We start from the raw sequence: 13434 nt of genomic DNA, 5'->3' as shown, positions 1-13434 counted from the left end.
TTGTATTGTTTTCCTCTATTTCTTTGCACTGATCACTGAGGAAGGCTTTCTTATCTCTCCTTCCTATTCTTTGGAACTCTGCATTCAAATGGGTAAATGGGTATATCTGTCCTTTTCTCTTTTGCCTTTAGCTTCTCTTCTTTTCTCAGCTATTTTTAAGGTCTCCTCAGACAACCATTTTGCCTTTTTGCATTTCTTTTTCTTGGGGATGGTCTTGATCACTGCCTCCTGAACAGTGTCACGAACCTCCATCCGTAGTTCTTCAGGCACTCTGCCTATCAGATAGATCTATACCCTTGAATCTATTTGTCACTTCCACTGTATCTAAATCAAAGGGATTTGATTTAGATCATACCTGAATGGTCTAGTGGTTTACCCTACTTTATTCAATTTAAGTCTGAATTTGGCAATAAGGAGTTCATGGTCTGAGCCACAGTCAGCTCCCGATCTTGTTCTTCATGGCTGTATAGAGCTTTTCCATCTTTGGTTGCAAAGAATATAATCAGTCTGATTTTAGTATTGACCATCTGGTGATGTCCATGTGTAGAGTCTTCTCTTCTGTTGTTGGAAGAGGGTGTTTGCTATGACCATTGTGTTCTCTTGGCAAAACTGTTAGCCTTTGCTCTGCTTCACTTTGTACTCCTCAAGGCCAAATTGCCCTTGAGGATTGCATGACTCTTGACTTCCTACTTTTTCATTCCAGTCCCCTGTGATGAAAATGACACCTTTTTTGGGTGTTAGTTCTAGAAAGTCTTGTAGGTTTTCATAGAACCATTTAGCTTTAGCTTCTTCAGCATTACTGGTTGAGGCATAGACTTGGATTACCGTGATATTGAATGGTTTGCCTTGGAAATGAACAGAGATTATTCTGTCATTTTTGAGATTGTACCCAAGTACTGCATTTTAGACTCTCTTGTTGACTGTGAGCACTACTCCATTTCTTCTAAGGGATTCTTGCCCACAGTAGTAGATACAATGGTCATCTGAATTAAATTCTACCATTCCAGTCTATTTTAGTTCACCAATTCCTAAAATGTTGATGTTCACTCTTGCCGTCTCCTGTGTGACGACTTAATTTACCTTCATTCGTGGACCTAAGCAGAGAAGGCAATGGCACCCCACTCCAGTACTCTTGCCTGGAAAATCCAATGGACAGAGGAGCCTGGTGGACTGCAGTCCATCAGGTCATTAAGAGTCAGATATGACTGAGCAACTTCACTTTCACTTTTCACTTTCACGCATTGGAGAAGGAAATGGCAACCCACTCCAGTGTTCTTGCCTGGAGAATCCCAGGGACGGGGGAGCCTGGTGGGCTGCCGTCTCTGGGGTCGCACAGAGTTGAACACGACTGAAGTGACTTAGCAGCATGGACCTAAGATTCCCGGTTCCTATGCAGTATTGCTCTTTACAACGTTGGACTTTACTTCCGTCACCTGTCACATCCACACCTGGGTGTTGTTTTCGCTTTAGCTCCATCTCCTTATTCTTTCTGGAGCTATTTTCCCACTCTTCTCTAGTAGCATATTAGGCACCTACCGGCCTGGGGATTTCATCTTTCAGTGTCATATCTTACTGCCTTTGCATACTGTTCATGGGTTCTCAAGGCAAGAATAGTGAAGTGGTTTGCCATTCCCTTCTCCAGTGGGCTGTGTTTTGTCAGAACTCTCCACCATGACCTATCTGTCTTGGATGGCCCAACACGGCATGGCTTATAGTTTCATTGAGTTAGACAAGACTGTGGTCCATGTGATCAGTTTGATTAGTTTTCTGTGATTGTGGTTTTCATTCTGTTCACCCTCTGATGGATAAGGATAAAACTGTATTTTCAGGGATCATTTCTATAGTTTGTTACTAGAGAAATTTCTCTGAACATGTAAAGCACCCAAATGCTTATGGGATGATATAAAAAATATATTCATATTTATTTGGGAACACATATAACCTTTTAACTGGTTGGCATTTAAAATTATTCTTGACTGATGTTAAAAGTAGTTTGCTGTGTATGTTATGGGAAGTGGTTCTGAATAACAGAACAGTAGTCTTCATAACAGGTTGAAACTTGTGTTGATTTAAAACTGGGTTATGGGGAGGGATGTGGGAGGGGGGTTCAGGATGGGGAACACATGTACACTCATGGTGGATTCAAGTCACTGTATGGCAAAACCAATACAATATTGTAAAACAAACAAATAATTTAAAAAAAAAACTAAAAATTGAGTTACCATATGATCTTACAGTCCCACACCAGGGCATATATCCAGAGAAAATGATATTTTGAAAAGATACATGCACCCCAGTGTTCTTAGCAGCACTATTTACAATAGCCAAGACAGAGAAGCAGCCTAAATGTCCATCGACAAATGAATGGATGAAGAAGATGTGGTGTGTATATACATATATTTATACACACACACAATGGAATATTTTTCAGCCAAAAAAAAAAGAATGACATAATGCCACTTGCAACATTATGGCATTATCATAGAGATTATCATTAAGTGAAGTAAGTCAGAGAAAGGCAAACATCATATGATATCACTTATATGTGGAGTCCAAAATATGTCACAAATGAACTTATTTGTGAAGCAGACTCATATATACACATAAGAACAAGTATATGTATAACTGAATCAATTTCCTGTTCACTTAAAACTAACACAACATTGTAAATTAATGATATCTCAATTTTAAAAAGTTAAAAAAAAAACATACAAAAGAGAGAAGAAAATACTGGGTTATGTATGTACAAATGATAAGTGATGTTTCGTCCAAAGAACCTAAAAGGAGTGGTCATTATCTCTAGCCCTGTTCAACAGGGAATTGTTCTGTCTGGAGGAGCCAGCATTAAATAAGTATTCACGGATTGTAGAGTAGATGTCAGGAGAGGAGCTAGGCTACAACCCATGTACTTTAGCAGATTCATAGACAAGTGAAACAGTTGTGAACCTTGGTATACCCATAACTGAACTTAAGAATATCACACTTCTCCCCAGTATGTGATGGCTTTACATGTATAGAAACACAGACAGTGGGAAAGATTTGAATGTTTTTTTTTTAATTCATTTATTAATTTGTGTATTAGTAAACATTAATTGCAAACCTCCCATACATACCTGGCCGGGCACTGATTAGGTGATGAGTTTATGAACCTGCTGCAACCCCGGCCCTTCCTGAACTTAACAGACACAACTGTCTTTCCAAAACATGAAATCTTGCCTCCATCTGCCACCCCCTGCCACCCTAGTCCAGACACCTTCTTAAGGCTCATCGCGCTTCCCTCCACATGCTTCAACCTCCTGTTCCTACCAACTTCTGCAGAGTCTGGTCTCCCTGAACCTCTCCCCACTTAGAGCTGATCTCATGCCATTTGGTTCCGGCACCATGCTGGCCTGCATTTAGTTCCTGTAGCAGATCCTTCTGTTGCCTCATTGTCTCTTGTCTGGCTATTGCTTCTGCCTCAGCTGCTCTCAACATTTGTCATCCTTCAGAGCACAAACTTCAGTGTCGCTTTCCCAGAGAGGCTGTCCCTAACCTATCCTGACTAAAGTGGGCTCTTCTTACTCTCATTATTTTCTTTCATAACACTAATCACAATTCATATTTAAAAGATTAGTTTATTTGTTGGCTTGTTTGTTCTGTCTTCCTGCAGCAGACTCTTAGGCTTCACAAAGGTACAGACCGTCTCTCTCTTGTTCATTGGTGACTTCCAGCAGAGTGCCAAGTGCCAAGTAAAATGTTTGATGAATGGCTGAGTAAACTCAGTAATTTTAATTCTTACTATAGTGGTGTTTTAAGAACTAGGAGTGCTGTTTGAAGATCTTCAACTGGTTCATCTGTGGTTCTCAACTGGCATGTGGTGGGTATAGGTGTAGCTTGCTACAGAACATCCCACAGTGTATGGAACAGTTCCCATTCCTGCCAGACAAAGAACTTTCCAGTCCAGAATGTCAGTAGTATGAGGCTAAGAAGCCTGAAGTAGATGATTATTGACTGTTTTAATAACCTCCTTGAGCTGATGCTGAGGTCACTGGACGAGTTGTAAGACATTGGAAGGCTTTTAGTTTTCTTGTCTGTAGAGATATGTCAGATTTACCTGGTACAACATTGGATGGCCCAAGCTCTATGAATAAAAAAATTATTCTGTTTTTGTCTCAGCCCTTAACTTCAGTCACTCATATGTAAGTCTTGTTTTATGTAAAGTTCATGTAGTTTGGCAGAGTTTTAAGTGAAGTTTAATTTGTAGCAAAGTTCTCTGAGTATTTCTTTGGAGAAAGCCTAAGACCAAGCAGTTATGGAGTAATTTGCAGTTAGTATGCTTGTATACTCTTAGAAATATCTAGTAATTATTTTTTTCCCTTTTCTAGGTCTTTATCTTGAAACCTTTTCCCTGAAAGGGCACCTTTAGTTAGGAACAAAGAAACCTTAGAAGAAAGTATTTTGACTGATTTAAGCTTTATACATTTTAGGAACAAATGATGAGAAAGAAACAAGCAATGCATCTCGATGCAAGATATGTCACAATGGTGGAAAATGCATATTACTACTGCAACCCACCTCCAGCTGAAAAAACAGTGAAAAAGAAACGTCCTCCTCTTCAGGAATATGTCCGGAAGCTTTTGTACAAAGATCTCTCCAAGGTTACCACCGAGAAGGTAAATTTTAATGAAATAGAACAGTAGTCAACTTGAGATTTGTGGTAGTGCTGAGCTTGTGTATTAATAACATTCAACCAAATTAATTCTTTCTCATCCTAATGATAATTGTACTGATGCAGTTCACTTTCTTTGTAGCCCACACCAGATTGTTTTAGGTCAAGGACATATATTTCAGTTTTCCTAAATCAACTCAGTTTATCAGTTGCTTCAGTGCCCTACATAGTATAGATAAGAAATGTAAGTAATTTGCAGTGTTCAAATCTTGTAAATGGAGAAATTGAAGCAGAGCTATTAAAGTCTTGGCAGTGAAGTGATTGATTCCATATAAGTCATCACTAGAGGGAATTTATGTGATGATACTTAGTTTATGGGACATAGGTTGTTTCCTTTCTAACCTAATTAAAATGGTAATTCTCTCCGTATTTACTGTTGATGCTGTGTATATTTGAAACAATTACTTAGTCTCTGACACTCTGTAGTGAATTTACCTTTAAATATTTTGCTTCAGTACCAGTGTTCTTAACCTTTAGTAAGTTTTTGGAGGCCTGTGATCCTCTGACATTTAATGATTTTAAATCTCTGGACCTGACTGTATTTTCCTGGAAGAGGGTCTATAGCTTTCTTTAGATTCTCAGCAGGGGTTGATTTCCAGAAGAAATTAAGAACCACTGACCTATTAGCTTTAATTATTATAGTTACCTCATTGGAACCTTCACTTCTAAAAAAGACATGTTTAATAAACATTTCTTGGTCAGCTCAACAGAGTTGAAACAACATGGTATGGGACTTTTTTCTTTTCAGGAAAAAAAAAGACAAATTCTGGACAGAGGAAACCTATGGATAAGAGGCAAGGAATAATACATGTGTTATAAGTAGCTGGGGTAGAAGGTGGTGAGGAATGATAGTGCAACTTTGAACATCAAAACCAGCTTCAGGGAGCCAGAGACAGTAGTTGTTTAAAAAAATAGGACTTGGAAGGGGCTTTAGAATTGGCTAGAAGTTTGAAAAGTATGGAATGTTTATGCATTTGAGATGACATTAACATTTCCATTGAAGCTGATAAAAGAACATACTTAGTGCTTGAAAGCTGGATTGTGGATATAGAGTAGAGGTAAAAGGACTACTTTACAAGCTGCTAACAGTATCTATTTTCTTTCAGAATAAATGTGGAAAGAACTAGATGATAAGTAGAGCTCTGCTGATGATCTCATTACCAGTAGAGTTTTTTTTTAAGTAATAGCTAACTTCTATGGGGTGCTTATAATGTGCCAGGCATGTTCCTGTGTACTTCTCACACTTTAACTTGTCAAAACCTTAGAGCAGACTTATGCCCTAAGTGTCATCCCCGCTTTACATGCAAGGAAACTGTGTCAGTCTTGATGTTGTGTCCCCATCTTACTACTTAAGTGGTCTTTTAACCAATTGATCTTTAGTTTATTTCCTTATTGGACATTTTTCATTTATATTAAGAAGTGTCTGAGATTATTTACATCAAATGATGCACAAAAGAACACGTTATTTTTGTTAAGTCTTGGGTATTTCTTGCAGTGACCTGAGTATGAGTGTATACTGTTAGCTTGATTGAAACCCTGGAAACTCTAGGAAATTTGAGGATATTATGAAAGATACAGGGAAAATGTGAATATATTTTGCCAATAATTAGAAAAATCTTATTTTTCCTAACTCTAAAATGAAGAGGCTGATAGGGAACCTCTAAAGTATTTTCCATTTCAAAAGTTCTGTGACTGTACAGTCATAAAATATCTGTATTATTGGATATGTTGGGCTACTTTGTGCTTATATTAGTAATTTAAATAAAATTCTCTTCATTTAGGTTTTGAGACAGATGAGAAAGTTGCCTTGGCAGGATCAGGAAGTGAAAGACTATGTGATTTGTTGTATGATAAACATCTGGAATGTGAAATACAACAGCATTCACTGTGTAGCCAACCTCTTAGCAGGACTAGTGCTCTACCAGGAAGATGTTGGAATCCATGTTGTGGATGGAGTTTTAGAAGATATTCGATTAGGAATGGAGGTAACAAAGATTTGCACCAAATTGAAATCTGTGGACAATTTAGACAGCTTTTAAATCCTATTATTGAAAAATAAGGATTTGAAAACCTTCCTTTCCCCATATGATGTCATTTACTGTTACTCTTTTGGAAATAGTGATTTCTTAATAAACCCTACTTGTGTCAGATTTTCTAGTTTCCTCTCATGCTAATGCTAAAATATTTTTTGCCTCTTTTTCTCAATCCAATTGAGGTTATTTTAGAAGAATATAGTAAATTTTTATTCTTTCTAGGTCACTCTTAGAGTTCGTTATAGGAACTCATAAATTTATTAATTAGGAGAATTGATACTCACTTGATAAGAATTTCTGTAAGCAGCTTGTTCTATAAGCTTGTTTCCTTAAAATTTATGGATTACAGAGAAAATAAGTTATAGAGGGCTGATAGGGAGAATTACATTTTAACTTTTTTCATAAACTATTAATTCATTTAACAATTTAGTATTAAATTTAATATTTAACATGCTGTATTTACTAAAACATTTTAAAGATAGACATTTCCTGCAGAGATAAAAAAGGACACCTATTATTGGAAAAGAAGGAAAGAACCCATTAGTTTTTCTCTGTTCAGTGAGTGATGTTGTCAAGTGACAGAGATGATTTTAGCTCTTCTCAAACACATTTCTGTTCATTAATGGAAATCTGCTTTTTTTTTTTCTTCCTGCTTTAGGTTAATCAACCTAAATTTAATCAGAGACGTATCAGCAGTGCCAAGTTCTTGGGGGAACTTTATAATTACAGAATGGTGGAATCGGCTGTTATTTTTAGAACTCTTTATTCTTTTACTTCATTTGGTGTTAACTCTGATGGCTCTCCAAGTTCACTGGACCCTCCTGAGCACCTTTTCAGGATTAGACTGGTGTGCACTATTTTGGATACCTGTGGCCAGTACTTTGACAGAGGTTCCAGTAAACGAAAACTCGATTGCTTCCTTGTGTATTTTCAGGTATACAAATTAAGATATGCAGTTGGCCATCATATAATGCATTGCTTGTGTTACAAAAATATTAAAGCAGTGGAAATTCCCTGGTGATTCAGTGGTTAGGACTCTACACTTTCACTGCAGAAGACCAAGATTCAATCTCTGGTTGGGGAACTAAGATCCTGCAAGCCACACAGTGCAGCATGCACCACCCCCCCCCCAAAAAAAATCAAGGAAAAAACCATTAGAGAAGAATTAGCATTCATATATTATGTATAAGATATTTTCATAGATTAGATTTATTCTTGTAAGGCTTTGGATATTTTAAATATATGATATGTTCTATCATAAACATTCTGATTGCATTTTAAGTTTTGTGATTAATCATTACTTTGGGAAATTATTTTGGTACAGTTTATAAATTTGGTATATGGGTTATTTTTTTATTTGGTACAGAAACTCATGAATTAAGTGTAATGTTTTTACATTTGATGATAATCTTCTCACTCATCTGTGTTCTGGTTTTATATCTAAAATTCATCTTTCTAAATTTTTTTAAAAGAGAAAAAAAATCCCATCGTTAACACTACAAGAAATATTTATTCATTCTTGTTAAACTCTTGGGTTGTGCTTTCCACGTCTTTACTTATGTTAACTTGTGATTTAGAGCAAATACAGTGTAAATTAAATCAGATACAAATACAGAGACATTTCTACAACTTCTTTGCAGTTTGTGTTCCAAAAGTTAGCCTGTAGCTTGGTTGTTTGGAATCCAGTCACTATTTCCCATTAAATGCAATGTTACAAGTGCTGTTAGGGGGGCTAGCTCCTTGAGTTCTTCAGATGTTACTGAAATAAAGTACCAGTGGTAGCATTCAGTTCTGTTTGATCATTCCTTTCTATATAATCTATTGTTAGAGTTGTTTTCATTTATCCATTGATGAAAATAAATTTAAAACTACAACTTGAAGAATCAAAAATACATCCAAATAGTAGCTGGGTTTAGGTGGGAGTAACTACTCTTTGGGGAAGAGCTGTTTTTTAACTTTCTCTACCACTGTACCTTTGCACTAAAGGATAACTTGTTACCCCCTTATTTTCTGAATTGATGAGCCAGCAATGGGGAGGTGGTGTTGCAGATTTGTGACTCAGATTCCTTGTTGCATGGAAGGAATGCCTTAAGTTGGAGACAGCCTGTATTGAAAACAAATTTTGCTGCGGAATGTCAGCTGTCACTGTCAGTGCCCAAAAGCAGGGCTCCTTTGAGAAGAGTATCCTTCTTTGCACTCACTCTGACATCACTGACAGAAAAGAGCCACTCAGAGATATTCAGAAGTAGGAAGAGACAAAAGTATTCACATGATTAACAGCAGGACTGTGTGGCAAGGATATACTTAGAGCATGGAAGTAAGAAGTGGGTGAGGCCTGGGAGAGGTGGTCAGTGTATGCTACCTGTAATAGTGTCCATTTATGTACTGGAAGTCAGATAGAAAGATCCCCTGCAGCAGTGCTTCTAAACTTCAGTGTGCACACACATTGCCTGAGGATATTTTACAGTGCACACGCTGTGATTCAGCTGGCCTATGATGGGGGAGTCATAAGATTCCGTATGTCTAACAGGCTCTGAGTTCCCACAGTTGGAATAGCAAAGATAGAGTTTCGGGCATGACTGAAGTGACTTAGTAGCAGCAGCAGAACAAATTGGAGAGGATGATTAAACAAACAGAGAAATGGCTGTTTATATACAAGTAAATTTGTGGGTTGTGCTTTTTAGTTAAACTTGAGAATTACAGGTACAAAATAGAAGGAAGGAGCCAGGCTAGAATACAAGAGGGAATATATCTGAACAGTGCCATATACACAGTAGATGTTCAATAAATGCTTGTTGATTTCTGATTTTTATATATTCAGTAACCCTGTCTTTAGATACTTTGACTCTTTAAAATATCAAAGCAAGTAGTATAGAGAAACATGTATCAAAACCATGGCCTCAAGTTTGGTTGTTTTTGTAAAATTAAATACTTTCAAGCCCTTTTTGGGATGTGGGAATGGAGTTTCTGCCTGGTTTCAGTACCTGAAAATATATTTGGTGTTTATTTATAATTTTTCCTTGCTTTTAAAAAAGATTACGACAGATATAGTAAAAGAGTGTATTTAAAGTTACCAAATGGCTTAGAAACAGACTAGATGGAGGGAAATAAATGTGTTATGATCGTTGCTGTTGACCATTAATAAAAATGTAGGTGTCTTGTCCAACTCTTTAGCTTCGTTGTTAGAACTAGGTGAAGTCACAATATAGATTATTATTTTAAATATTTTGTTATTAATTTCTTATAGCTAAATTTATTTTTCATTTGTTATCAGCGTTATGTTTGGTGGAAGAAAAGTTTGGAGGTTTGGACAAAAGACCATCCATTTCCTATTGACATAGATTACATGATCAGTGACACACTAGAACTGCTAAGACCAAAGATCAAACTCTGTAATTCTCTGGAAGAATCCATCAGGCAGGTACACGACTTGGAACGAGAATTCTTAATAAAACTAGGTAAGCAATTAATTACAGAGAAAAGGTAAAGATGCTATTTGGCAGATTGTTTCTAGGATTTGCTTTATAATGTTTCCAGTTAGCTTTTACTTTTTGTATACTTTTAATTTTTTGATGCTGAGTGTTACATAATAGTGTTAGGTAAGATCTGGGTGGCTTACTTCTTCATTAAAAATCCCAAATTAGAGGAAAACAGTCATGTAAAACTTGAAACAAATGATGGTGATGGAAAAACAATCCTGTCAGCCTCTCTGAATTTTATAGTTTTTGGTTGCTAAAAGTCTACTTTTGATTAAAGCATCTCATATACGGTATATATTTTCAACAAACACTATTTCCTAAGACAGAGCAGGCTTGACACTATAAAGGGAGTGCCAATTAGAAGTTCGAAACTATCCTACAGAATTTCAGACCCTCGTCACTGAGGAAGTTGTCTCCCCCTCTAAAGACTAGAGGACATGTGAGAAGCATGCTGCAGGAGAGTTGGTCTCTTTACTGTCTCAGTGTCCTTTAGCTATTGTTCTGGAAGAAGAATTGGTAAGGAACTGGATAAGCTGACTAGCCTTGCTAGTGGAAGTAATTGGAATAAGGTGGGGCCTTTCCAGTGTGATTTGCTTGCTGATAGTTCTTAGCATGTTGTAGTCATTTCAAAGTGACATGATTTCAGCCTACAAATTTAGCATTTTATTAGGAGATCCTTACCATGACCGATTGTAATAATTGTATAAATTTACTATGTTGCATATCCGAGAAACCACTTTCATGGCAAAGGCACTGGTGATTCTTTTCCTCTAAAACTATTTTTTTCATACTACATCGTCATATTAATAGGGTTTCTTTCTCCAAGGCAAACCCTTTTTTGAAGAATGTGATTGCTATTATCTATCTGAGCATTGCTTTAAAGATGCTACTGATTATGTAACTATTCACTTTCCTACTTACCAACCTATAAAGACACATGTGGTTCTTTTTATTGTTTAACTTTGTCCCAAATAATCCACTTTCTTTTCCTTTTCAGATTTCTAATTGTATACAGTGATTATTTCAAGCAGATTGTTTATCTACTTGTTTATTTCATTTACTTATATGCTTTGAAATAGTCTTGTTACCCAAAGACTTAAGAATGAATGGCACTCCCTGTATAGTGGGCATAAGGAAATACTAATTGGATACCCAGTTTGGTAGCAGTAAAGAGAGCAGTATGATTTATACATTATAGAGCAAAGAATTAAAGAACTTGAGGCTTCTTTTGAAGAATCTGTCCTTCTTTAGAGTGTGGAAAGGAAAAAAATAGGCCATCATTTGCAAATGCAGTTCTAAAGATGGTGTCAACTAGGATCATTATGCCCTCAAGTAGACCCATTTCCCTTCTGTTTTAGAGTCTAAATATCAGAGAGAAGATACACATGAATAAGTATATATTAAATCTGTTTCCTTGCTAAACCATAAGATGATACAGCATCTTGCCTTTGGTAGTTTTTTGTTTTCAACCACTTGTAAATTTATTATCATTCTAATTTTATAGCAATCCAGTGCTAACTTAATAGAATTTTCTTATATTTAAAAAACATTTTAATATTATTAAAAGTAATAAAAATGTTCATGACAGAAAATTTGAAGAATGCCAAGAAAACAAAAATCACTGTTATTTCGTATGCAAAGATAATCACGTTATTAACATTTTGATGCATGTTCTGTTTAAAATTTTTTTCACGTTTGCAGTTTTATAACTGGACTTTTTTCTATCTAATGTATTATGAAATTTTCTGACAAAATACTTTTCTAAACCTTTAATTTTAAAACAGCGGTCTTATTTTCCTTTGTGTGAATGCATTAATTCTGTTTGACATTTGGGTTATTGCTAATTTTGCATCACTGTAAATAACGTTGTTATTTTTGTGTGTATCTTGATTTTCTCAAGGTAGAGAGAATTACTAGCTCTATGACATTCTCTTTTTAAGAACAAAACCAACATGGTAATAAGCAATGTAATATAACTCTGGTTTGGAAGTTGTAGATTATATCATAAGGAACAGAAATGGAGGTAATAAAAATGAAAAAAGTCATGAATAAATTGCTTATACAACAGAAGAGTATATTTCATAAATTAGAAATAAAATTAGCAGAATAAAATGCCCAGAAGTCATCCCAGTTTAATATAAAACAATTTAGTGTATGATGAAATAGGAGTCTTAAAATAGGATAAGAGCAACAGGTGAGCATTTGGGAGGAAAATTGATACAGAGCCACATCTTATATCATCAAACTCCAGATGTATTAAAGAGTTAAATATTTATTTTTAAAAAGTTAAAAATAGATCTGATCATCAGATATTTGGAGAGGTGTTAATTTTCCTAAATTTTAAAATGATACAGGAAAGCATGCACACGTTGACATATTTGGGTTTTAAGACTTTTGTACAATGAAAAAATAAGTTCGAAGTGAAAATAGCTCCTGTGCCAAGGTATCATTATTTACATAAAGAGCACAGGGAAACTGATGAAAGTAGAACACCCAATAGATGAATGAACGTAACATAATCAAATAAGTGAGGGCAGGAAGAGTTGGTATTTTTATTAAGTACTATCTGTTTCCCAAAATTAAAGTGGAAGGTATTGTTCATACTTGACCAAAGAGTTAGGTAACGCCCAAATCAAAACACTGGGTTAACCGATTGAGCCAAAATTCAAACTGCTCTTTCTGACATACTGGATGTGTGGGGGAAATGCTCAGCATGTCTAGTTGAACAAAGAAATAACGGATGAAAAACCATTTGGAAGAGAGGGAGTGTTACAATTATTACTCTCTGTCAAGAACAGGAAAACTGAGGCACCAAAGTAGCTCACATTCAAGAGAACAATATTTGACTTTGGTCCAAGTACACTTCATTCTGACCCATATTGTAAACATTTTACTCTCTAGGTTTTACATTTTATTAATGCCATGTCCTTTATATGTGCATTTTTATCTGCCTTGCTTATTTTAGACTGAGTGTGTCCTAGAGGTCAGCAACTGAAGAGTTTATTATCCAGCTTAGCAAATGCAAAATATGTTTATAAACTTCTTTGGAAACTAACTTGCAATGCAAATGAAAATGTGTTAGAAATAGTAGTATTTTCCTTACAAATTATGGCTATCAAAACAAAGGTACTTACCATTACAGTTCTCCTCATGACATATATTTTAAAGTGGCTATAAAAAAGATGTAATGATATATTGCTGCTGCTGCTGCTAA

At 35.8% G+C, this 13434-nt stretch overlaps 1 protein-coding gene and 1 pseudogene across 1 annotated transcript in view; both read left to right on the top strand.

The window, feature by feature from the left end:
• The window catches only part of UPF2 (UPF2 regulator of nonsense mediated mRNA decay), a 94401-nt gene that overhangs the window by 54443 nt on the left and 26524 nt on the right, over window positions 1–13434 (top strand). The window contains exons 12-15 of the mRNA XM_068986999.1: window positions 4467–4652; window positions 6490–6693; window positions 7400–7675; window positions 10016–10199. Coding sequence (XP_068843100.1) covers window positions 4467–4652; window positions 6490–6693; window positions 7400–7675; window positions 10016–10199 — 850 coding nt within the window. The remainder of the gene's footprint in view (window positions 1–4466; window positions 4653–6489; window positions 6694–7399; window positions 7676–10015; window positions 10200–13434) is intronic.
• Window positions 1814–1911, top strand: LOC138091940 (small nucleolar RNA U3; annotated as a pseudogene).

This window comes from Capricornis sumatraensis, chromosome 15, assembly GCF_032405125.1.
Source record: "Capricornis sumatraensis isolate serow.1 chromosome 15, serow.2, whole genome shotgun sequence".
Taxonomy (NCBI): domain Eukaryota; kingdom Metazoa; phylum Chordata; class Mammalia; order Artiodactyla; family Bovidae; genus Capricornis; species Capricornis sumatraensis.
This window is presented reverse-complemented; position numbering and strand designations above follow the sequence as displayed.